Here is a 26,128-nt window from a genome sequence, read left to right as displayed (position 1 = left end):
GCACAAATTAGCAAACATTTAACAAGTATTTGCTGAGCAACCTTGGGCACTGGGGAAGGTCAGTGAGTCATGGTTTCTGTCCTTGAGGAATTCTGAATCTGATAAAGCGGCATCTCCATTGTATCAGTTAGCTCTTGCTGGGTAACAAACCACCACAGAATGTAATGGCTTAAAATAGAAAACATTGATTTTGTTCATGATTCTGTCGGTGGGGAATTTGGGCTGAGCTCAGCCGGGTGGTTTTTCTGATCTCAGCTGGGCTTATTCATGTGTCTGTGGTCAGCTAGTGGGTCAGCTGGGGGCTGGCTGGTCTAGGGTGTCCTTCACCAAAGTGTCCTTCACTTGTCTGTCTTCCAAGTGGTATCTTACCTTCCAGCAGACCAGCCTGGGCTTGTTCACACAGTTACTGGGCAGAGAGAGAAAAAGAGGACATGCATGAGGCTTATTGAGGCTTTGGCTCAGAATTGGCACAATGTCACACTTCTGCCACCTTTTATTGATTTAAAAAAAAAAATCACAAGGCCAGCTGGTTCTCAGCAGGTGGAGAAATAGATTGCACCTCTTGATGGGAATATTTGATCTGCTAAAATTTTGTTTAAATTTTTTTCACTTGTGCACATGTGGGCTATTGGTCTGTCTTTCCCTTTCTTGTGTAATGTCTTTGTCTGCTTTTGGAATCAAGGCAATGCTGGCTTCACAGAGTGAGTTGGGGGTGTCCACTTCTCTTCAATTTATTGGAACAGTTTGTTTAGAATTGGTATTATTCTGCGTTAAGTGTTTGGCAGAATTCATCCATGAAGCCATCTGTGCCTGGAGTTTCCTCTATGAGAAGAGACTCCAGGCCCTGGATAAACCTTTTTTTCTCCTTTTATTGCCAGATTTTAAAGAAAGATCTAGCTTTATGTTTTGACTTGTTATTAGCCCTTTAGCTCCTTGAAATCTGACTCCTTTAGTCATTCATTCAACACATATTCACCGAGCACCATCTATAAGGAAGACGTGTTCTAAGTGCTGGGAATACTGTCCTGCAAAAACCTGCCAGGCGCCTGACACTGTAGCAGGCAGATACGTAATATCCAAGTAAACAACTACAGGGTAACATCAGGCCCTGAGAGATACTACAGGGAGAAAAATAAAGGGCTTTAGTTCACTTCTTTAAAATTGTGGTTGCCGAGTCGGCCAATGAGCTAATTCTCCCTCCTTGTCCCATTTTTCTAGTCTTTTCTCTCTTGGCTTCTGGGTCCCACCATGTGCTCTTGGTTGTCCTCCCACCTCTGTGCCCACTCCTCCGTCTCCTTCTCTGGCTTTCTCTCTTCCATCCTTTCTTCTCCCTTAATGCTTTCTCCCTGGGCAGGATTACCAGTGGCTTTGTCTGCCATCTGTGTACCCATGACACCAGCATTCCTGTTTCCAGCCCGTTTTCTCCTGAGTGACAGTCCTGACTATATTTCCAACCACCTGAACACATTTTTACCATGTCACCAATTTCTAAAACCAAATGAACTGTTTCCAACCACCTGAACACATTTCTACCATGTCACCAATTTCTAAAACCAAATGAACTATTTCCTTCATTCTTCAAACATGCTCCTTCTGCTCCTCGTCCCACTGCAGATCATGGCACTAGAATCCTTGCCCCGTTCCCCAGCCCATCATCAAGTCCTGTTGCTTCTGCTTCTGGAAGCTCTCTCTGCTCCCTCCCTTCTGCCCGCCCCTCTGTTCCCACCTCATTTGCTACCCTCATCATTTCTCAACAGGGCTGCTGCAACAGCTTCCCCACATTTGCCTCCTGCTACTCCATCCTTCTGAGTGTGGAATGGTTTTCTTCTAGAAGTAGATCATGCCTTTCTGCTTACAAAGCTTCCCCAGCCCCCATGGCCTCCAGGATAACATTCGCTCTCTTTTGTGTGGTCTCCAAGGCCCTTAAACTTCTTGCTCAGTGGAGAGTCCTGGTCCATCTTGGGGCCCAGCCCAGCACATGCTCTCCTCCCAAGTGTGCCACTCTGCACCGTGGGGTGCCCCGAACTCCTTGCCTGTGACACCCTCTCCCCACCACTCTGCCCATCGTTAGAGACCCAGCTCAGGTGTCGCTTCTTCCATGAAACTTCTGATGCTGCTCCCACCCCAACACAAGTGTCTCCCATCGCGTGCCATCACGTCATGTCCGTCCGTTTATACACCCTTGCCCTTTAGGGACCCGGAAGTCCCAAGGCACACAGAGCATGCCTTACTCGTGCCCAGTACATACCAGGTGCTCAATAAACGCTGGGTGAATAACTGCTCCATTTTTAAAGAACGGGCAATGGGGCAGTGATCAGAAGGCTGGGATTAGAGCTCTGGCTCTGCCACCTGCAAAGTGGATGATGTGAATAAACTCCTTAACTTTGATTTCTCACCCACAAAGTGGATCGTAGTCCTTGCCCATCCTTCTGACAGGACTGTCCCCTCACTGACAGGTGTCTGCCCTGCATGCAGTGGTGGGAAGAGCCGTCAGCCTGGAGGACTTGGGGATGACCTGTGTTCTCTGCTTCCCTTGTCCCCCGTGTGCTTTGCAAAGCATGTTCCCAGGATGTGGGACCTGGAGGAACAACTTAGCAGTGGCCAGCATCTGAAGCTACGTGTGTGGGCCTAGGACTTTGGCTAGATCCCTGATCAGCTCTTAAAGTAACAGGACCCCAAAAGGGAAGGGAAATTCAGATTAAAGTGGGCTACATAATGGTTTGTCTGGTGCCAGGCTGCTTGAGTTGAGATGCCAGCTCCAGCTTTTACTAGCTGTGTGACATTGGGGAAGTTGTCTAACCTCTCTAGGCCTTATTTTCTTTACCTGTAAAACAAGGCTGCTGGGCACGGCGGTTCATGTCTGTAAGCCCAGCACTTTGGGAGGCCGAGGCAGGCAGATCACATGAGGTCAGGAGTTCAAGACCTGCCTGGCCAACATGGTGATACTCTGTCTCTACTAAAAGTACAAAAATTAGCCGGGCATGGTGGCAGGTGCCTGTAATCCCAGCTATTTGGGAGGCTGAGGCAGGAGAATTGCTTGAACCTGGAAGATGAAGGTTACAGTGAGCTGAGATCACACCACGGCACTCCAGCCCAGGCAACACAGCGAGACTCTGTCTCAAAAAATTAAAAATAAAGCAAGGCTAATTAAAACACCTTCATCATAGTGTTTTGGTGAATAATGAATAAATTAATCCAGGCAAAAGGGCTTGGAACTGTGCCTGGGACACACTAGGCAACAAATGTTGGCTATCATTATTGTTGCAATTGTGGTTGTTATTATTCCAAGAGATTGGAAGACAGAATGATCCTCAGTGACTTCTACCCTGGGGCACTGCCAAATTCCAGTGTCCCGCCTGTTGCCATTTCCGGAGAGAGCCAAATGCTGACTTTGTGCCCAGAGCTCCAGCCACAGTGAGCATGGAGCTGGGCGGCCCAGGGTAAATGGGCTTCCTCCTTCCCCATAACATCTCAGACGCCTGAATATTCCTGGCTGGCTGGTGTCCAGATACTAGGGCAGAAGGCTGGGCTGACCTCTGCCTTCCTGAAAACAGAGGCCAAAGCCACCGTCCCCTCGGAGTGCTCTGGGCAGTGGGAGGGGCCTGGGTTCTGGCCAGCCTGGGGTTGAACCATCAGCCCCGGAGCAGGCCTGGGAGTCACTGCAGGGTGGCCTGGGTGACTGCTCACTAGCCTGGCCCTCCCCAGGGTTCTGGGCCAGAGCCTTCCTGGCCGTTGGAGCAGGAGCTGTGGGTGGAACACTTTTGAGTTGGGAGATTGCCTCGGACCTCCAGACGCCAAACATCTCAGGTCTGTATGGAAAGGTTCCACACCTCGGGATTGTCCTCTTGCCTACAGTTCCGGGAAAAGGCTCCAACTCAGGCTGGGAATCGGCTGTGGTTTAAATAGTAGGAAGAACTCCCGAGGGTGGGAATGGAGTTGGGCGGACGGAGTGGTCATCTTAACAGCACGTTCTCCCTCCACGGGAAGCCAGCTGGGCTCTCTGACTCTTGTTCTCTGGCACGTAAGGGAGCATGTGCCAAAGTGACTTCCTTTGGCAACAGCAGGCAGGGGCTGGGGCTCACGGGTGGAGATTCGTGTTGTTATGAAGAAGAGGGCAGGAGTGGACCCTTACCCTGTCCGTGGGCAGATTTATCCACGAGACCCTCATAGTGACTTTCCACGAGCAAAAGCAAACCAAATGTTGCTTCTGGAAGAGGAAGGGCCAGTGAGCCTCCAGAAGGTTGTTTGTGTTTCTCCACACCCGGAGCTAGACGTGCGACACACACACACACTTTAAGCAAACACTGGACTAAGGCATAAGCAGGACGGCACCTCTACTTAGGAAACATTGAGGATAATTCTCTTTGTTATCTGGGGTCAGGATGGACATTTCTGGGAGCACTATCCTTCTTCCTGTCAAACTATAGAACTTGAAACTCCAGCTGGGCACCGTGACTCATGCCTGTGATCCCAGCACTTTGGGAGGCCAAGGTGGGAGGATGGCTTGAGGCCAGGAGTTTGAGACCAGCCTGGGCAACACAGCAAGACTCCATTTCTACAAAAAATAAAATTAGGCGGGCATGGTGGTGCACAGCTGTAGTCCCAGCTACTGGGGAGGCTAAGGCAGGAGGATCGCTTGAGCCCAAAAGTTCGAGGTTGCCGTGAGCAATGTTTGAGCCACTGCACTCCAGCCTGGGCGAGAGAGAGAGATCCTGTTTAAAAAAAACAAAACAAAAACTTGAAACTCACTGAGCCACAAATGTTCCACTTTGTGTGCGGAATTTCCATAGCACCACCCACACTTCCCAGTGTTTCACCCCTTTCTCCTCCCTCTTGTTCCTCCTCCACAGCCCCACTCTCTCCAGTTCTGATGCCTGGAGGATGCTTGTTGCTGCTTGAAAAACCCATTTGCTCTTCTTTTATCCTGGTTATGGGTTCTTTTTCTGTTAAAAAGAAATTTAAGTCTGAAGTTGTACTTTCCTGTGTTCTGTATTATTTTATGTGATTCTTTTTATGCGTATTTTTATGGGTATTTATGGGGAGTATTCAGGTCTTGAATGTGAAGACAGCTTACCATGGTACCTACAATGCATCGAATCAAGGTTGGGGCATCCAGGCCATTTAGTGTCCTCAGTGAGATCCACCTCACCGAGTTTCTGGATACTCAGAAAAAGTGATTCATTTAGAAATTAATTTCGAAAACATAATTGAACCCATTGTACCACATGTGCTTAGTTCCTTTTAGATATCAAGGAAAAATTTTATCCATGATCCAAACCAGTCTCAAAGTTAGATCAATAAAGACAGCAAGTGCTTCAGCTTGGCCAGTGAGCTAACAGGATGAAAAATGCAGCCAACCCTATGCAGCCTAAAGCATGTTTTTTGTTTGTTTGTTTGCTTTCTGGGGTTTTTTTTGAGACGGAGTCTCACTCTGTCACTCAGGCAGCAGTGCAGCAATGGGATCTCGGCTCAATGCAACTTCCACCTCCCGGGTTCAGGCCATTCTCATGCCTCAGCCTCACGAGTTAGCTGGGATGATAGGCACCTGCCACCATGCCTGGATAATATTTGTATTTTTAGTAGAGACAGGGTTTCGCCATGTTGGCCAGGCTGGTCTCGAACTCCTGGCCTCAAGCGATCCACCTGCCTTGGCCTCCCAAAGTGCTGGGATTATAGGCATGAGCCACTGCACCCAGCCTAAAGCATGGTTCTTATTCAGGCCCTCTCTTAATTAGCCCAGTCATCCCTCAACCTTAGCGAATGGGCCAGTGCAGAGAGAGGCTACCTTGACACATTCCTCCTGTCTGGTACAGAGCTCAGTGGGCACAGAGATGATTTGACACTGCCTTGCGCCCTCTCTCCTGATCTTAGTTAGGCTGCTGTGTGGTTTTCACTAGGCCCTAAGCATGTGAGTAGGAAAGAGAGTCGTAGAAAAATGCCCTGTATTTGGAACTGAAAAACTAGTGAGTTCCAGTCCTGTGAATTTTGGCAAATCACCCAGAGCCATTAGGAGCCTTGGTTTCTCACCTGTAAAATGGGGATAATGATACCTTGTTCTGCCAGCATCATAAAGTTGACATGAAAACCCCGTGCGGGATGTGTTGTGTAAGCTGAAGCTTGACGTTTAATCATAAAGAGTCTCGTTTTCATGTGGCATGACCCCTATGGGCACCCCTTCCCCAGGGATCTGCCTTATCACCTACTCATCTTGGGGTTATGTTGAACCCCTGTGTCCTGCCCACAGTTAGAAGCGAATTTGCTGTCTTCCCTGAAAAGTGCCACACATGGATTGCTTGTCCTACTTGTCCTGTGACAGCAGCAGTTGCTGAGGCTGCACCTGGCAGGCAGCAGGGAAAGGCAGAGGCAGGAGAGAGACTGGCTGGAGAATGTGCACTGCAAAGAATCAGGCCAACCACAGGCTTGTAACCAAAACCATACATTTGTTGCATTTGGGGTTCTGCAACAGAAGACTTGAAATTATTAAAAAAAAAAAAATTGGAAGGAACTGAAGCAATATGGAAAATAGGTGGAACCACAGAGAGGAAGGAAAGACGGAAGAAAGAAAAGAAGGAAGGAAACTAGAAATGCTAGGGGAAAAGGAGTTTTTCAAGGAAAAGTGCAATCATAGTACACTATTTGGCTCTGTAGAGTACAATATTTATATAGCAATCATGTAAATGACAAATTATTGATCTAAATGTAGACTGTATTGAGGTGATGGAAGGAGGGGCAAATTATGGTGGAAAAGAGAAACCTTTCCTTGAGCAGGAAGTGAATAATTAAGTTAACCAGGAAATAGAAGTTCATGAATATTGTTTGGAAATATGGAGATGGGAAGTAGAGTAGAAACACCTGAAAAGATTAAAAGTGATTGCTTTGGCCAGGTGTGGTGGCTTATGCCTGTAATCTCAGCACTTTGGGAGACTGAGGTAGGAGGATCACCTGAGATAGGGAGTTCAAGACCAGCCTGACCAACATGGAGAAACCCCGTCTCTCTGAAAATACAGAATTAGGCAGGCGTGGTGGTGCATGCCTGTAATCCCAGCTACTCGGGAGGCTGAGGCATGAGAATCACTTGGACTCGGGAGGCAGAGGTTGTGGTGAGCTGAGATCGCTCCATTGCACTCCAGCCCGGGAAAAAAAACCAAAACTCCATCTTAAAAAAAAAAAAAAAAGTGACTGCTTCCAGGTTGTAGGACAGGGGTATGACGGAAGACTGTTTTTTCACCATATGCCTTTTGGTTCTATTACCTTCTTTAAAAAATCATCATTTTATGTAGATCAAAACATTTTTAAAAGAGAAGTTCTGCAAATCATATGACTTTGATTTCTACATAGAAACTTGAACATTTCATCTAGTGCAGTCTCCTACCTTCAGGTGGGTAAATGCCAAAACTCAGGTGGCCTTTTGGAATGTGCTGCGTGGCCCCTGAACAAATTGAAGAAGGAAAAAAGCAGTTTGTATTCCACAGCGAAAGTTATGCTTCAAAGTGGCAGAGGCTTTTGGGGAACATCATTGACTCTTGAAAGATTGTCATGGGCCTTCTGAGGTGTCTCCCACTGAGACAGGGTGATTGGAATAGTAGCCAGGAGACCCTGGTCTAGTCCTGACCTTGTTCGTGCTTTGCTGTGACATGGAGCAAGTATTGGCCCTCCTTGGTTTCTGTTAATGCCCCTGGACAATAGGGCTTTGAGTTTTCCAAGGGCCTTTATAGCTCTACATTTCTAGAACTGGACAATGATAGCAAATAGCTATCAGAGGGGGAGAGACAATAAACAACTGAACAAATAAGATGCTTTCAGACCATGCAAATCCTCCAAAGAAAATAAACTAAGGGGATGGGCTAAATTATGCTGGAGGGGGCATGGTTAATTTACATGGTATGCTCAGGGGCACTTTTCTGGGGAGGTGATGTTTGAATTAAGACCCAGACAATGCCAGAGAGCCAGCTGAGGGTGAAACGGAGAGACCGCTCCAGGGAACCATGTTCCCGGAACCAAGATTAGTTCCCCTAAAGCAGCAGAGCACTGAAGCCTGCAGGCACAAGGGCGGGCATAGGGGTTGGGGTGTGATAGGGGAAGGAGATGGATCCGTATTTACTATTACACTTTTCAAAGGGAAAATAACTTTTTGTGAATGGCAAGGATTAATTCTGATGCCACCTTGGACTTAGTGGACCAGCCTTCATCCGACACACAGCCCCGGGAGCTGTTTGTTCTTTCCTATCATCAGAGAGGGCAGGATGCAACATGGGTGTATGTGGTGGCAAGGAGATAGCACCACTTGGAAAATCCCTAGGGAAGCTGGTCTCTAGGGACCAAAATTATATTTCTGGGGAGCAACTTATGTCAGGAGTCAAAGACATAACATCAAGGCTTCCCCACCCACTCACATAAGTGCTTAAGAGTTGGTCCAATGCTTGGTCGGGCACGGTGACTCACACCTGTAATCCTAGCGCTCTGGGCCGCCAAGACTGGTGGATCACCTGAGGTTAAGAGTTCGAGACCAGCCTGGCCAACATAGTGAAACCCTGTCTCTACTAACAATACAAAAATTAGGTGGACATGGTGGTGCACTCCTGTAATCCCGGCTACTCAGGAGGCCGAGGCAGGAGAATCGCTTGAACCCAGGAGGTGGAGGTTGCAGTGAGCCGATATCACGCCACTGTACTCCAGCCTGGGTGACAGAGCGAGACGCCATCTCAAAAAAACAAAAAAGGTTTCGATACCCTCTGAAGACCCTGTGAAGATCAGGGCTGACACAGTATGGACAATGTCCAGTATACATGGCAGTAAATTAAATTGTTTAAATTACAAGTAAAATAAATGCACATACTCTTTGATTCAACGCCTTCACTACTAGGAATCTATCTTTAAATATATTAATGCAAGGTGTGCAAAGAAATAAGTGGAAGGATGCTCGTTGGCAGTGCCGTATGGAGCAGCAGAAAGTCTGGGAGCAACCTAAATGGCTACCAATAGTAAACTAGTTAAGTAAATTGTGGTGTAGCCGCACAACGGAACACCAGGCAGCAATTCAAGGAATGAGGTGTATTCGTAGGCAAGGGAAAGAATGTTCTCTGAGGGGTATTATTAGAAAAGCTAGGTTGGAGGTTGGGGCTTAGACTTGTGGCCAAAGGAGTTTGCTGGAACTCCCAGCTCCACGCTTCTGTCCCCTACTAGCCCTCGGCCTGTCCAGCCAAAGAAAGTTGACTGGGGCGCGGTGGGAGCAGCCATGCCCAGGAGGCGGTGCAGTCGAGGGCAAAGCACTGCACCGGGGCCTGAATAAATGCGCTCCACCAATCCAGAAAGCGAACAGTGGCGCTTCCTCCAATCAGGTGTGAAGGGATGAGTGAGGGGCGGGACAAGAGGCCGGGAGTGTTACTCTGGTACAGCTCCCGCCACACGGAAACGTGGAGTGAAGGATAAGTGTTCTCCCAGTAAATACCTCTGGAAGGAGGCACAGGAAACTGAGAAGCGTGGTTCCCCCTAAGAGGGCAGTGGCTGACTGGCGTCGGGAATGGTGGCGCAGAAGGGAGACTTATTTTGGTATAGAGTTGCAGGAGTAAAGAGTTATTTTTATTCCCTCTTAAACATTCGGGGGATTTCCGCTACTTGTGAATAACTTCCTCCAAAGCCTCGGGTGAAGTCACCAGCAATGTCCTGGGTTCACAAGTCCTAAAATTGAGCTACCCCATTTTGGTTTTTACTGGAGATCTGAATTCCAGATGTCATAGGAGACGTTTACTTCTCTGTTATTTTTCAGAGTGCCTGGTGGTTCAAACCAACCTCTAGCCGCCATTTCTCTTACACTGTACTTGAAACCTTACTTGACTTCTCATTAAAACGTATCCCTTTCTCTGTAGAAGCTTGTTCCTGATGTCTGAAATGTCCAATTGAAACCATTCCCAGAGCTTAAAGCAGTACCTCCCAGACATCAGCATTTGACAACCACCCTGAGGATTTCTGCTGACACTGAGGACCACCTGTCCTTTTACTTACATAACATTTTCCCTGAATTGTTCACTTTTAAAGCTTTAATAACTTGGTTTTAAAATGATACTTTATATCACTACTATAAGTGGTGTTTATTCCTTATAAAAAGAACTTTACAAATAAATACAATAAACTCAAAATGATGTTATTAAATTCTAGCTACAAATACGTTCTAACCAAAGATCTGCTTTCTCTTTTTGTTAAAAAGAAATTAGCAAGTATTGGAGACTGACTAGCACCAAACTGGGTCTTTTCCTTGGTGAACTCAGAAGGATTAGAATGGAGACTTTTTCACTATGTGGTTCAGTGTTGCTTAATGCCCTATCAATGCACTATCCAAAACCATGCCTTGTAACATTTTAATTCCATCCTTTGGGAAAGAATGGGTTAAAATCATTTTTTTCTAGAAAGTTTTAGTTACATGTCCATATGCATTTGTGTCATCTGAGCTGAACAGCATATGAAGCCATTATCACCGTGGAGTTAATGGCCCTGGTGAAGTTGGCATTTGGGCATTCCTGCTGATGTTAAAGTAACAGGGCATTCAGCATGGTACATGAGCCCTTTTTCCCCCCAGGGTCAGAAATGCATCTATTTAAAAGAAAAAAAAAAGGAATGCATCATTTTGGAGGCAGCAGCATATGATGGCAGCTAAGAATGATGCAGGCCTAAACAAAGGGGAATTTGTCCTTTTTGAAAGAATTAGAAGAATCTCTAAGCTGGTTCGTTGGGTCTTTCTAATTGTTGATGCACAGACTCACAGCCACGACCTCTCAGACTGAGTTCTACAGCCATACAGCTCTTGGCTCATTGTTAATGCATCCTAGGTCTCAAGGAGTGGACCCTGTATGAGCCCAGGAGCCTTGTTCCATTCCGTGAGGGGATAATGGGGGTGAGAATGAGCATGGTTGGAGAGGAGAGCTGGCAGTGAAAAGGTGGAGGGTTTGTGCAGTCAGTGCATGTCCACTAGAGGAGGGGGAATAGTTGGTACCAGAAAAACGCCTTTTAAAATGATCCTGTTTTGGGCTGGGGATGGTGGTTCACGTCTGTAATCCCAGCGCTTTGGGAGACCAAGGCGGGCAGATCACCTGAGGTGGAGGGTTTGAGACCAGCCTGGCCAACATGGTGAAACTCCGTCTCTACTAAAATATAAAATAAGCCGGGTGTAGTAGCACATGCCTGTAGTCCCAGCTGCTGAGGAGGCTGAAGCAGGAGAATCACTTGAACCCGGGAGGCAGAGGTTGCAGTGAGCCAAGATTGTGCCACTGCACTCCAGCCTGGGCAACAAAGCAAGACTCTGTCTCAAAACCAAAACAAAAAAAGTCCTATTTCAGAAATATCAGTGAATGCTTAAACTCGGAGTGAAAGTTTCATGAGAGATAGGATCTTTACAATATCTCAAAATACCTTCCCATACATGCCACAATATGGATGACTACTCAGGAGGCTGAGGCAGGAGACTCACTTGAACCTGGGAGGTGGAGGTTGCAGTGAGCCGAGATCACGCCACTGTACTCCAGCCTGGGCGACAGAGTGAGACTCTGTCTCAAAAAAAAAAAAAAAAAGAAAGAAAAAAAGAAAAGAAAAGAAAGAAAATGTCCTTGTTTTTCAGAAACACACACTAAAGCACTTAGTTATATGGTTTAGGCAACTTACTCTCAAGTAGTTCAGAAAGAGAGAGAGAGAGAGACAGTGTGTGTGTGCGTGTATGTGTGTGCATTAATCCATTTAAAACTGGGGCTACAATTTCATCCCAGTGAACAGTGAACAAAAGGTCTGATTTGCACAGTACTTCAAAACATGAAACTACAAATTAATTTTTTTCCAAAAAATTTAGTAACTGTCTGGTCACAAATTATTGGAATAAAAGAAGAATGAACCAAGTGTTGATATTAGGAGGTTGCATCTTCCAACCAGATCATTTGATGTGACATCTTCTCTTGACATTTGAGTTTTGTTGACCAAGATGATGGTTATACTCAAAGATTTTATCAATTTTCCCCAGTGTGACTTTTAATTGTTTCATAGTTAAAGCATTCTTTTGAATGCTTTTTCCTCATTTATTGGGAACTTGTCCAGCTCAGACAAGTCCTCATGTATTCATGCCCCAGTGGCTTTTCTTCTGATCTCTCATGACATTTTCATCAACTTTGGACAGCTGTAGCTCTGTTGTAACACTTGCAGTTTCACTTTGCAGTTCCTTTGTATATCATTCAAACTGTCCTGCCAAAGTAAAGCATTACCCTGAAATCTCAGTGGTTTAACATTCAGAGGCTTATTAATTCCCCAGTCATGATATCTGTCCAAGATGTGAGGCTTCAACCTACTATGGCTGCACCATCCCCAGCTACTTCCTTAGGGAGAGGGAGCATGGAAAACTCATACCTGCTCTCCTCTGCATCAGCCTGAAAATGGCCATGTCATGCAGTTCTGGCCCATTGGTTAAAATTAGTCATGAGTACCTGCTCTCCTCTTCATCAGCCTGGAAATGGCCATGCCATGCAGTTCTGGCCTATTAGTCACGAGTTCCCCCCCTAGCTGCAAGGGAGTCCAGGAAATGTAGTCTTCCTGTGTGATCAGAGAGGGAAAAATTAAATGTATTTTTTTGGGGTCCAGTGTTGTTCAAATGGGAATATATATTAAGAAGAATGGTTTCTGAGTAGATATTTTATTTTATTTTATTTTTATTTTTTTGAGATGGGGTCTTGCTGTGTCACCCAGGCTAGTGTGCAGTGGTGAGATCATGGTTTATTGCAGCCTCCACCCCCTGGGCTCAAGCAATCCTTCTGCCTTAGTTTACCAAGTAGCTGGGGCCACAGGCACATGCCACAACACTAGGCTAGTTTTTCAAATGTTTTGTAGAGATGGAGTTTTGCTCTGTTGCCCAAGCTGATCTCAAACTCCTGGGCTTAATTAACATCCTCTTGCCTTGGCCTCCCGAAGTGGTGAGATTACAGGCATAAGCCACCATGCCCAGCTGGGTATTAATTTTATAAATGATCAGATCATTAGGAAATATTTCTGCATTGTGATAACTTTTTCTTTATTATGAAGCAGGGGCTCTGATCAGGAATCCTGAATGAGCTTCTGGGCGTGGGGAATCAGGAACAGCATCTTAGCACACACAAAGCCACTCCTTCTGCCGAAGAGGTGTGATGCTTTTCTGAATAAGGGATTCTAATGAGTCCTCACCCTCCTCCTCCACAAGGAATATTTGTCATCTGAATGCAATAGCAGACAGCCCCTCTCATGCCAGACTTTTGTCCAGTAAAGTCTCCAGGCGAGTAAAGATGGGGAGCCACTGTTTTTGCTTTTCCAAGACCCTATGAAATGTTGCCTTTTCTTTTTAAGAGACAGAGCCTTGCTTTGTTGCCCAGGCTGGAGTGCAGTGGTGCAATTATGGCTCACTGCATCCTCAGCCTCCTAGGCTCAAGCAATCTTCCTGCCTCAGCCTCCTAAGTAGCTGGGCCTGCAGGTATGACTATGAGGCCCAGCTAATTTTCTTTTATTGTTTTTAGAGACAGTGGCTACTATGTTTCCCCAGCTGGTCTCAATCTCCTGGGCCCAAGCTATCTTCCTGCCTTCTCCCAAAGTTCCAGGATTATGGGCATGAGCCACCACACCCAGCTAAAAGGTGTTTATTTTTTATTGTAATTTTGTTTTGTCATTGACAGATTTTGAATTTCTCTTTCTTAACCCCTTCAGCACATCCCGCTCTGGGCTTTAAACGTGACCCCTCGCCTCGCCCTGCCCTGTGAAAATGTTGGTGCTTCTTGCTTTCATCATCGCCTTCCACATCACCTCTGCAGCCTTGCTGTTCATTGCCACCATCGACAATGTAAGTTTCCTTTCCTTCCACTCACGCAGAACCCCGGGTCCTGGAGTCAATAGAAGTGGGTTATGTTGGTCTATTTTCATGCTGCTAATAAAGGCATACCAGAGACTGGGTAATTTATAAAGAAAATGAGGTCTAATGGACTCACAATTCCATGTGTCTGGGGAGGCCTCTGCAGAAGGCAAAGGAGGAGCAAAGACACGTCTTACATGGCGGCAGGCAAGAGAGCGTGTGCAGGGCAACTGCCCTTTATAAATCCATCAGATCTTGTGAGACCCATTCACTACCACAAGAACAGTACGGGAAAAACTCGACCCCATGATTACCTCCCAGCGGGTCCCTGCCATGACATGGGGGAATTATGGGAACTACAATTCGAGATTTGGGTGGGGACACAGCCAAACCATATCACAGGTTGAGAACCCTGCCAAGGTTCTCCACGTTGAACCTGCGAAGGTTCAACCATAGTTTGGGGTTGTCCTCCCTGCGAAGGCACACCCATCTTCTGACCCAAGGGCTAAGGACTCTTGGCCTGAATGTGAAGGTTCAGGCCGTCCCATGTTCAGGTTTTGGGGGCAGGTCCTGGCAGGCAGGGACGTTTGTCCTCCCATCCCTGATTCCTTCATAGAGCTGGGCTCTAGGAAGCCCTTTGAGGATGTTGTGTGACTTCAGCTTTCCTCTAGATCAGAGTTCTCAACCTTGCCACTATTGTCATTTTGGGCTGGATAATCCTTTGTTGTGGGGGCCTCCCTGTGCATTGTAGGAAGTTCAGCAATATGTCTTGCCTTACCCGCTAGATGCAGTAGCACCCCCACCCCTGGTTATGACAATCCAAAATATCGTCAGACATTGTCAAATGTCCCATGGAGAACAAAATCACCCTCTGTTGAGGACCACTGCCCTAGATCCTCCAGGGGACCTATCCCAGGTGGCCTCTGCCCCCAACTCCTGACACCTCCTTATCAACCAGGGTCCCTTGTTGCTAGCCCACCCGGCCATGTCCTCCCCAGCAGAGCTCATGCATGGAACTTCCCAGACTCTACCTATGCCCCTATGAAAAATTTAACGTTTTCCTTTAGTATCCAGCTTGCAGCCATATGGCAGGAATGTATTGGATAAATAACCTCTTGGCATAGATTAATATCCCCCCAAGCAGGGAGTGACATTAGGGAAGCTTCTTAACAGAGCTTCTCTCTGGCTTATACACCGATCCAAAGACCTGGCGTCCATCCTGCTCATTTTAGACTGCAGAGATAATTAAAGGGCAGAAACATTGCTCAGAAAGCCAAGAAGTACACCATACGAGTGGCCACCAACTCTGTCTACATATACGGCTCCTGTTGAATCATCATGATAATAATAACATAAACGATAACACCTGTCACTTAGCGATCAGTATGGCCCTTTTATGCATGTCATCTCATGTGATCTCCACCCCAACTGTACCAGGTAGGGCACCAACCTCTCCTTGCACTGGGTTACAGGTGAAGGAGCTGAGCCTCAGGGCCATTCGGGCACTTGGCAGAGTTTACAGTGCAGTAAGCAGCAGAGCCAGGATTTGAGCCATTCCAGAGGCTCCTGGTCCTGGATCCTGTCAGGGGAGATGAGCACAGTAATCGCATTTGGGTTCTGGAGCTTCTTGCTGAGCTGCTGTGAGTGGCCTGGGTAGGGACCACATTGATGCTATGGAGTATAGCAGTGGTCCCCAACCTTTTTGGCACCAGGGACTTGTTTCATGGAAGACAATTTTTCCACAGATTGGGGAGGGGGCATTGCAGGGGGATGGTTTCAGAATGATTGAAGTGCGTTACATTTATTACGTACTTTATTATTATTAAATTGTAATATATAATGGAGTAATTATATAACTCGTCATAATGGAATCAGTGGGAGCCCTGAGCTTGTTTTTCTGGACTAGACGGTCCCATCTGGGGGTGATGGGAGACAATGACAGATCATCAGGCATTAGAGTCTCATAAGGAGCGTGCGGCCTAGATCCCTGGCATGCACCGTTCACAATAAGGTTGACCCTCCTATAAGAATCTAATGTCCCTGGTGACCTGACAGGAGGCAGAGCTCAGGCAGTAGTGTGAGCGATGGGGAACAGCTATAAATACAGATGAAGCTTCCTTCACTGGCTGCTCACCTCCTACTGCATGGCCTGGTTCCTAACAGGCCACAGACAGGTACCAGTCTGTGGCCCATGGGTTGGGGAACCCTGGATTATAGTATTTGGACCCACCATTCCAGGAGCCACTGTGAAATCAATGGGACCGAATGTTATTTTAGAATCTTTTTTCTATTTCTTCCCATCTAGTCCTTTGGGATCCAGAAAAGGCCCCAGACTTAGTGAAAAGGATACACAGACATTAGGGGCAGGAAACCATCAGCCTTAGTGAACCGTATCTAGCACCCCCAGGGCGTGTATATTATCGTGGCACATACTGAGAAGACGCAGATGGACTCTTTGTCCATCAGTGAGTCGAAGGTATTCATTACGCATTTGGAATTGTGCTTGGCAACTGGAAAGTAGAAGGAAGGCCATCTTGGGCAGTAGGTGAAGGACAGCAGCCACCAAAGCACAGAGGGAAATGAATGCTTTGGGCTGAAGACAGGACAATCTTGTCTGGTCATCCCATCCATTGCAGTGTTTGTTTGTTTGTGACAGGGTCTCTCTCTGTCACCCAGGCTGGAGTGTAGTGTTGCGATCATGGCTCACTGCAGCCTCTACTGCCCAGGCTCAAGCGATCCTCCCACCTCCGGCTCCTGAGTAGCTGGGACTACAGTCATGCACCACCACGCCTGACTAATTTTTTTGTATTTTTTTGTAGAGATGAGTTGCCCCGGCTGGTCTCAAACTCCTGGGCTCAAGCAATCCTCCCACCTCGGCCTCCCAAAGTGCTGAAATTACAGGCATGAGCCACCGTGCCCAGCCCTGTCTGCTAATATTTCCACCAACTCAGCCTTATCTTTTCTCCCATACTCTCTGAGGGCCTGGACCACCTCTTATCCTTTGGGAGACAGTAGCAGGGCATCACCTGGAGCCGGTTAGAAATGTAGAATCCCGGCCGGGCGTGGTGGCTCATGCCTGTAATTCCAGCACTTTGGGAGGCCGAGGCAGCTGGATCACCTGAGGTCAGGAGTTTGAGACCAGCCTGACCAACATGGCGAAACTCTATGTCTACTAAAACTACAAAATTAGCCAGGTGTGGTGGTGCATGCCCCTAAATCCCAGCTACTCAGGAGGCTGAGGCAGGAGAATCACTCGAACTCAGTATGGGAAGGCTGCAGTGAGCTGAGATCATGTACTGCACTCCAGCCTGGGCAACAAGAGTGAAACTCCATCTCAAAAAAAACAAAAAAAGAAGAAAAAAAAGAAATGTAGAATCCTGGCTGGGCACAGTGGCTCATGTTTGTAATCCCAGCACTGTGGGAGACTGAGGTGGGTGGATCACCTGAGGTCAGGAGTTCAAGACTAGCCTGGCAACACGGTAAACCCTGACTCTACAAAATATACAAAAATTAGTCAGGCATGGTGATATGCACCTGTAGTCCCAGATACTCAGGAAGCTGAGGTGGGAGGATTGCTTGAGCCCAAGAGATGGAGGCTGCAGTGAGCCAAGACTGTGCCACTGCCCTCCAGCCTGGGCGTCGGAGCAAGACCCTGTCTCAAAAAAATAAATAAATAAGAAAGAAATGCAGAACCCCAGGCCCCACCCCAGACCTCCTGAGTCAGTCTGCGTTAGAATAAGCTCCCTAGGAATTCTCAAATGCACTGCAGTTTGCGAATCCCAGAAGCCCCCCATGCCTCGTGCCTAGTTAGGAGTCAGTGTTTGCATCATTAACAGACAGCCTTTCTCTCTGTTTCCATTTTGTGTTACAGGCCTGGTGGGTAGGAGATGAGTTTTTTGCAGATGTCTGGAGAATATGTACCAACAACACGAATTGTACAGTAATCAATGACAGCTTTCAAGGTGAGTGTGAATGAAGGAAGCTGACTGAGAAGCACTGAGGGAGGAAAGAACGTTCAGGAGTGAGGCTTTCGGGTTCCCTGACTCCGCACCCGCTCCTCCACTCGCTGCATACTCCGGTGGGCCTGGCCGCGTTTGCTCAGTATGTGTTGGAGTGGAGGACCCAGAAGCTGGAGATGTCAGGGGTGTGGAGAGGCCGGAGGCTGGAGGGAGACCAATTCCAGCTGAGTTGGACCTCATGCCTTCTCTTCTCTGTCTCTTGGCATAGCCGAGTTTCCCTTCCTCATCTTTTCTCCAGCTTCAGCTCTCATCTAGAATTTTCTCTTCCCTTCTTTTTTATCCAAGACTTGCCTCTGAATGGTCTCAGAGACCATGATTTATGCTCCAGTCACTTTTCCCCGTCCAGCAGTAAGAAATCCGAGATCTGGCCGGGCACAGTAGCTCATGCCTGTAATCCCAGCACTTTGGGAGACAGAGGCAGATGGATCACTTGAGATCAGGAATTTGAGACCAGCCTGGTCAATATGGCAAAACCCTGTCTCTACTAAAAATACAAAAATTAGCTGGGCGTGGTGGTGCACACCTATAATCCCACCTACTGAGGAGGCCGAAGCAAGAGAATTGCTTGAACGAAGGAGGCGGAGGTTGCGTTTTCTGAGCCGAGATCACGCCACTGCACTCCACCCTGGGTGACAGAGTGAGACCCTGTCTCAAAAACAAGCAAACAGAACTCTGAGATCTGGCTTCCGTTCCTAGACAAGCTGTGTAGCCTCGCATTGGGCAGGCCAATTTCAACATCCTCAGCTGTAGAATAGAAGTAATAACGATGCCCTTGCTGTGCCCACCTCTTCAATAAGCTAAAATATATGAAAAGGCTTTGAAATACAGAAAATCCCATTCAAAAACATGCTGACCACTGTTTTTCATTATGAAGTGAACAGTTCTGTTTTTCTTCATAGAACCGATGGAATAGATACTTTGGGATCCCAGTTGCCTGATAAAATACAGTATACCCGGTTATATTGGAGATTTCAGATAAATAATAAGTACTTTTTTTTAGTATGACTATGCCCCAAATGTTAATATAACATGGTTATATTTAGCATAGCATAAGTATGCTAAAAATTATTGGTTATGTTGGGGGGGAGGGCTTAGTTTTTAGTTTTTTGTTTGTTTGTTTTTTGAGACAGGGTCTCACTCTGTCACCCAGGCTGGAGTGCAGTGGTGTGATCACAGCTCACTGCAGCCTTGACCTCCTGGGCTCAAGTGATCTTCCCATCTCAGCCTCTCAGATAGCTGGGGCTACAGGCAGTCACCACCATGCCCAGCTAATTTTTATAATTTTTGTAGAGATGGAGTTTCACCACGTTGCCCAGGCTGGTCTCAAACTCGTGGGCTCAAGAGATCTGCCTGCCTCAGCCTAAAGGAGGAGGACGAGCCACCATGCCTCGCCTAAAAATTGTTAGTTGTCTATTGGATATTCATTTACTGGGCATCCTGCCTTTGTGTTTGTTTTGGTTTGTTTGCCAAATCTGACAATCCTGTTAGGGAGCAAAGGAGTGTACTCCCTGGGTCCCAGATTCTCACCACACTCAATCACAATATCCATATTCATCATAAAAGCAGCAAAAATACCAGTAGAAGGCACCACTTACTTAACTGTGAGGCATGGGTCTCAGTCCTTTACATAGGTGATCTCATAGCCCCATCAGGCAGGGAACATAGGCCCCATTTTAAGATGGGGAAACTGAGGCACAGAGCAGTTAAGTTACCCAAAGCCACATAGCCAGGAGCGAATGATGGCGGCAGGATTCCAGTCTCGATGTGACCAACTCTAAAGCCGGTGCCCTTAACCACGGAACACCATCGGTGCTCCCTTCCATCTCATCTGTTATTCTGTCGCTCTAACCTCTGGCCCTGGGAACAGCCCTCCTTCCCTGTGCTCTGCAAGCGCCAGCTGTCGCCATTGTGCAAGGCCAGCTGGGAGGGCTTGCTGTGCACTGTGGCTGTTCCGCATCCTCCACATGGGATTATTCACTTAGTTTTCTTTAAAACGGGTTGGCGAACCACTGGCCAAATGCAGTCCAAGGCCTGTTTTTGTTTGGCCTGGGAGCTAAGAACAGTTTTTACATTTTTAAAAGTTGTTTACACACGCACACACACACACGCACACACACACCCCTAAAAACAAAAAGAACATTTGACAAGAGACCATATGGTTCACAAAACCGAAAATATTCACTCTCTGTCCCTCTCCTGAAGTTTGCCAATTTTTTTTTTTACTTTAAAAAGTTTACTTTTAAAGTAGCCCACTTTTCTGTACATAAATCTACTGTATTTATTTATTTAGTAGAGACAGGGTCTTGCTATGTTGCCCAGGCTGGTTTTTCATGCCTGGCTTCGAGTGATCCTCCCACCTTGGCCTCCCAAAGTGCTGGGATTTATAGGCATGAGCCACTGCACTCGCCCATAAATCTATTTTATTTTATTTTTTGAATCAGGGTCTCGCTCTGTCACCCTGGCTGGAGTGCAGTGGTGCAATTACGGCTCACTGTAACCTCTGCCCCCCACGTTCCAGTGATCCTCCCACCTCAGCCTCCCCAGTACACGAGTGTGTGCCACCACACCTGGCTAATTTTTGTATTTTCTGTAGAGACAGGGTTTCACCATGTTGCCCATGCTGGTCTTGAACTCCTGAGCTGAAGCGCTTCTCCCGCTTCACCCGCTTCGGCCTCCCAAACCATAAGTCTATGTTAAAGAGAAGTGATAAACTAGTCTCACTTGCCATAAAAGAAGAGAAGCTTTCCGAAAATACTAGATCGGAAGCCCGGTGATGTTATGAAAGTCTGGCCAGACACACTTCCCTCCTGAGGCCTCTGAGCCTGTTTCTGGCCCTTTTCATGTTAAAACACAACCCCAAACACCCAGATATTAGTGGGTGTTTTTACAGCGCAAAAGCAGCTGGTGAAGAACTCCTCCTTGAGGTCCTTAGAGAAATCTATTTATTTATTTTTATTTATTTATTTTTTAGAGACACAGTCTTGCTCTGTCACCCAGGTTGGAATGCAGTGGCGCAATCTCGGCTCACTGCAGCCCCCGCCTTCTGGGTTCAAGCCATCCTCCTCCCTCCATCTCCCGAGTAGCTGGGATTACAGGTGTGTGTCACCACGCCCAGCTAATTTTTGTATTTTTAGTAGAGACAGGGTTTTGCCATGTTGGACAGGCTGGTCTCAAACTCCTGACCTCAGGTGATCCACCCGCCTCTGCCTCCCAAAGTGCTGGGATTACAGGCTGAGTCACCGTGCCCGGCCCTTAGAGGAATTTAAACTGAGCAAAGTAAGCATCCCTCTCATTCAGTGAATTTTCGTTGTTTCCCGTCCTCATTGGGTTCCACATGCACTCATCTTAGGGGCTGCCTTGTGGGCACATCCTGCACCCCCTCCCAGCTTTGAGAAACCCTGTTCTAGGAACATGAATTCATCCTTTCCCCCAAAGGCATGTTTTCCCCATTTGCCCCATCGTGGGTCACTTGTTGCTGAAAATACAAATTCCTGGTGCCCACTCCAGGACAATGGTAGCAGAATCTCCAGGGGGAGAGGCCTAAGAATCTGCATTTTTAATAAACAATCCCAGGTGATCCCTGGGATTGGGCAGATTTGGGAAGTGCTGCTCTAAGCCAGAGGGTCACCACTTGGGCCCCGCACTGGAATTCCCTCGGTGGCTTTATGAAGCCCTCATGCCTGGTCTCAATGCCCGACATTCTGATTTATTTCATCTCAGTAGAGCCTGCTGGGTTTTTCGTTTTTGTTTTTGTTTTTTAATGGAGTTATAATTTACAAACAAGGTGCAGGCTTCTTAAGGGCTCAGTTTGGTGGGTTTTGACAATTGTATAAACACCCATGTAACCACCATCCAAAAGAAGACAGAGAACATTCCCAACTCTCCAGAAAGTTCCTCGGGCCCCCGTCCACACAGTTGCCACCACTTTCTGCCCTGAAGGCAACCACTTCTGACTTCTGTCACTGTAACTCACTTCCACCTGTTCCTGGGCCTCGTAGGAACGGGGTCATGTGGTGTGTGTCATAGAGGGGGAGCCGGTCTGACTTCTTTTGCTCCCCGTAAGGAATTGGAGGAGAGGCTAGATGCTCTCCAAGTAACCATGATGTGTAGCCAGAATGGATTAAATCCACAGCTCTAGACGTTTCGTTAAGTACTTACAAATTATGTTCACTCTAGTGAGTTTTTGGGCAAAACTGCAAAATTTTAGGAAAAAAAAGAAAAAGAAAAGGAAGGTGTGCCTTAGGTTTGCTGTGCAGCATGGACACTGTCCCCTCACCTTATCTTTTGGCCTCATCCTGGTGGTTAACATTCAGCATTCAGCTCTTATACAGGACTCCCACCTTGCCTGCACCCTCTAAACGCCCTTACGTAGACGAGTTTACTCTCCCTTCCCAGCCCGATGAGGGAGGAGCTATTAGTATCCCCATTTTAGAGTTCAAGACCAGCGTGAGCAACATAGTGAGACTCCATCCCTACAAAACTTTTTTAAAAATTAGCCAGACATGCCTGTAGTCCCAGCTACACAGGAGACTGAGGCAGGAGGATCACTTGAGCCCAAGAGTTCACGGCTGCAGTGAGCTATGGTTGTGCCACTGCACTCCAGCCTGGATGTCAGAGTGAGACCCTGTCTCAAAAAAAAAAAATGTATCCCCATTTTACAGGTGAGGAAACTGAGGCCCACGAAGGTGGCTGTAACCCATGTGCAGGACACCTTCCTTACGCCACATAGCTTTCTACGCATAGCTTCACTGTGACCTGCCCGCATGTGACACCCTCCACCCTAGACCTCCCTTCTCCACTGAAACTTCTCTGTACTGAGCCCCAAACCTTGACACCCCAGTCTCTGTTAAGGCTGACCTGAAGAGAAAGGAGCTCTCCTTCTCCTTGTAAGTAGTGACCGTGAAGATCAGCCTCTGATACCTGCAGGCTACTATGGGGTCCACAGAGCACTTCACAAGGTCACGGTCCCGTGAGCCCCGAGTCCACAAGAATCCCTCTCTAAAATGTAGACCCCCAAGGCCCCATCCTGACTTGTTGAGTCAGAATCTACCACGTTGGAACGTGGGATTTGTACTTCAAAAGAATCCCCTGTTCATGAGCCAAGCATTTGGGAGCTGTGACCCAGACCGGGAAGAATGCAGAGCAAGTGGTTCTTGCCTCGTCTTCCAGATAAGGGTGCTGAGGATTGTCCGGTCAAATGGACACTGGAGGTGAAGGGCAGGGGGTCTGGAAGACTCCTTGGCTGCCCTTGTGCTCGGACCGTGTAGACGACAGCCTGAACCCCTGCCTGTTTGCCTCCTGTCACCCCTACTCTGGAGCTGCCGCAGTTACCGTGCACCCCGCAGTGCCGGCTGGCCAATGTCCTCAGTCCTGCGCCCCCACCCTTTTCCCGCAGAGTACTCCACGCTGCAGGCGGTCCAGGCCACGATGATCCTCTCCACCATTCTCTGCTGCATCGCCTTCTTCATCTTCGTGCTCCAGCTCTTCCGCCTGAAGCAGGGAGAGAGGTTTGTCCTAACCTCCATCATCCAGCTAATGGCATGTAAGTAAATCGACGGGCTTCCCTAACAAGTGGCTTCCTGGAATAAGCACTCCCTTCCCAGCCGCCAGGAGGGAAGCCAGGAGGAGGGAGGATTTGGAAAGGAGAAATTGGCAGCCGTGCGGTGCTGTGTGCATGTGTGTGTATGTGTGTGTGTGTGTGTGTGTGTGTGTGTGTATGTGTGTGTGCGCACACATGCTGTACCACAGTGGGACATTTTATAGTCGGGAGTTTGGATTGAGTTGGGAGTCCAGGGAAGGCGTCCTGGAGACATGAAGCCAGAGGATCTGGAGGGTGAGTAGGAGTTGCTGTTGACAGTGTTCTGTCTCAGTACGGAGAGGAGGGAACAGTGTCCTGGGTAGAGGGAACAGCATGATGGAAGCCCTGCGATGGGAGGGACAGAGAGCTGCCCAGTGGGGCTGGAGTGCAGTGGGAAATGAGCCAGCAGGGCAGGCAGGGCCATGCTCCATGGATTCTTGCAGGCCATAGAAAGGGTTTGGGGTGTTTGTTCTAAGCTGGTGGGAAGCCATCAACAAGTTTCAGGCTGGTGGGTGACAGATGTGCCCACATTGCGCCAGGCCTGTGCTGGCTGCAGGGGCTCAAGAGATGAACAAGGCACAGCCTCAGTCCTGGAGAAACTTGGAGGAAGCAGAGGTCTCAGAGCATTTTTTTTCTACTTAGGAATTTTAGCAAGGCTGAAGTCAGATCAGAAGTCAGAAGCCACGTCATGATCTTTTGTCGCTTCTCAGTGACGATTTAAAGCTTTATGATGACAAAATGCGGAAGTCCCTTCTAGGGTGCTTTCCGGTCAGGAGTTAACGAGTGGCTTGATGAAGGCAAGAAATCCGGGTGTCAGAGCCAGCTTAGGCTGCCTGGACGTAATCACCCTAACTACCACCTCCTTCCAGCCCTCCACCTCCCCAGCTAGGTTCAAGTCCAAACCTGCCATACCCTCAGGATGACCCTGAAACGTGTCATCAGTGCAGTGACAACTTGTTCTAGTTTGCCTGGGACCATCCTCTGTTTTAAAACTAAAAGTCCTGACCAGGTGCAGGAACACTTTGGGAGGCCCATGCAGGAGGATTGCTTGAGCCCAGGAGTTCAAGAACAGCCTGGGCAACATAGTGAGATCTCATCTATACAAAAAAAAAAAAAAAAAATTAGCCAAGCATGGCGGAGCACACCTATAGTCCCAGCTACTCGGGAGGCTGGAGTGGGAGATCATTTGGGCCTGAGAGGTGAAGGCTGCCATGAGCTGTGGGGTACTTTACCACTTGTATTAGTCCATTCTCATGCTGCTAATAAAGACATACCTGAGACTGGGTAATCTGTAAAGGAAAGAGACTTAATGGACTTACAGTTCCACATGGCTGGGAAGGCCTCACAGTCATAGTGGAAGACAAGGGAGAACAAAAGGGCTTAGATGGCGGCGGGAAAGAACGTGTGCAGGGGAACTCCCATTTGTAAAACCATCATATCTCGCGAGACTTACTACCACGAGAACAGTATGGGGGAACCGCCCCCTTGATTCAGTGACCTCCACCGGCCCCACCCTTGACACGTGGGGATTATTACAATTCAAGGTCAGATTTGGGTGGGGACCAGCCCAGCCAAACCATAGCACCACTGCACTCCAGCCTGAGGGACAGAGTGAGACTCTGTCTTGAAAAAATTATAAAATAAAATAAAATACAACATAAAATAAAAACACTGAAAGTTCCACATCCTAGGAAACCCCAGGCCAGGGCAAAGTAGGGTGGTTGGTCACACTCAGCGTCCCCTCCCCTTGGGGCACTTTCACTGGATAGCCAGATACCATGCCTTCTAGGCAGAGAATGGAAGTGTTTTCAAGTGCAAAAGACTCCAGATGGTCACTTGATCTTGAGAACCCCCCAAATCCACCCCAATCCTTCCAGGGACCTTTCTAAAGTGCAGACTCCCAAGGCTCCAGCCTGCCCTCTTGAATCAGAATCTGCTGGGTTAGAACCTGGGGACTTGTACTCCTGTCCCTGAGCCAAGCGTTGGAGAGCAATGAGCCAGAACAAATGAGGCCTAAAGGGGGAATGCGACCTTCCCAAGGACCCCAGGCGAGGTAGTGAGGAGGTGTCTGTTCCCCCTCCTTTACTGTCTGTATCTGCCAGTTAGAGGCGTGGACCCCCACCCTCCCCAACCCCATTAAAGGCAATTGAATCCCGTCATTCAACTTGGGGTGGGGGGGTTTGGGTGGTTACTCTATTGCCCAGGCTGAAGTACAGTGGTGTGATCGTGGCTCACTGTAGCCTCAGCCTCCATGGCTCAGGCAATGCTCCCACCTCAGCCTCCCGAATAGCCGGGACTACAGACATGCGCCATTATGCCTGGCTAATTTCTATACTTCTCATAGAGATGGAGTTTCACCGTGTTGCCCAGGCTGGTCTGGCAGTCCGCCAGTGTCAGCCTATCCAAATGCCGGGATTCCGACCATGAGCCACCGCGCCCAGCTTCTGAAGTTTATGTTCCGTTATTGTCTCTGTTTGTCTGTTGATCTGTAAAGCCACTTAGTCAAAACTGATTACCCTAATGTATATATTTAGGAATTTTATATATAAATTTTCATATATATGAAAATTCCCCCATATTTTTAATATGAAACTCACACGTCTTCCTATTTTCCTTCCATAGCATCCCCTTCTCCCCAATTTCTTTGGCCATTTTCTGGTCCAAAGACCTGGCCCTCCCTGTTCTGCT

The 26,128-nt window shown here is 47.8% G+C and overlaps 1 protein-coding gene and 1 long non-coding RNA gene across 15 annotated transcripts in view; both read left to right on the top strand.

Moving 5' to 3' along the window:
• Positions 1 to 26,128, top strand: part of EMP2 (epithelial membrane protein 2) — a 58,548-nt gene that overhangs the window by 22,503 nt on the left and 9,917 nt on the right. For 7 of the 14 annotated variants that reach the window (XR_013410910.1, XR_013410911.1, XR_013410909.1 and 4 more), the window contains 3 exon segments: positions 13,702 to 13,834; positions 17,715 to 17,805; positions 23,258 to 23,404. Coding sequence is in view for 3 of the 14 variants with exons in the window: in XM_077983892.1 (XP_077840018.1) it covers positions 13,757 to 13,834; positions 17,715 to 17,805; positions 23,258 to 23,404 (316 nt within the window). In the remaining 11 variants the exon portion in view is untranslated. 14 annotated transcript variants of the gene reach the window in all.
• Positions 11,020 to 11,592, top strand: LOC144338378 (uncharacterized). Its single transcript, XR_013412409.1, has 2 exons — positions 11,020 to 11,230; positions 11,475 to 11,592. It is a non-coding gene; the product is annotated as an uncharacterized LOC144338378 (long non-coding RNA).

The sequence above is a fragment of the Macaca mulatta genome, chromosome 20 (genome assembly GCF_049350105.2).
Source record: "Macaca mulatta isolate MMU2019108-1 chromosome 20, T2T-MMU8v2.0, whole genome shotgun sequence".
Lineage (NCBI taxonomy): Eukaryota > Metazoa > Chordata > Mammalia > Primates > Cercopithecidae > Macaca > Macaca mulatta.
This window is presented reverse-complemented; position numbering and strand designations above follow the sequence as displayed.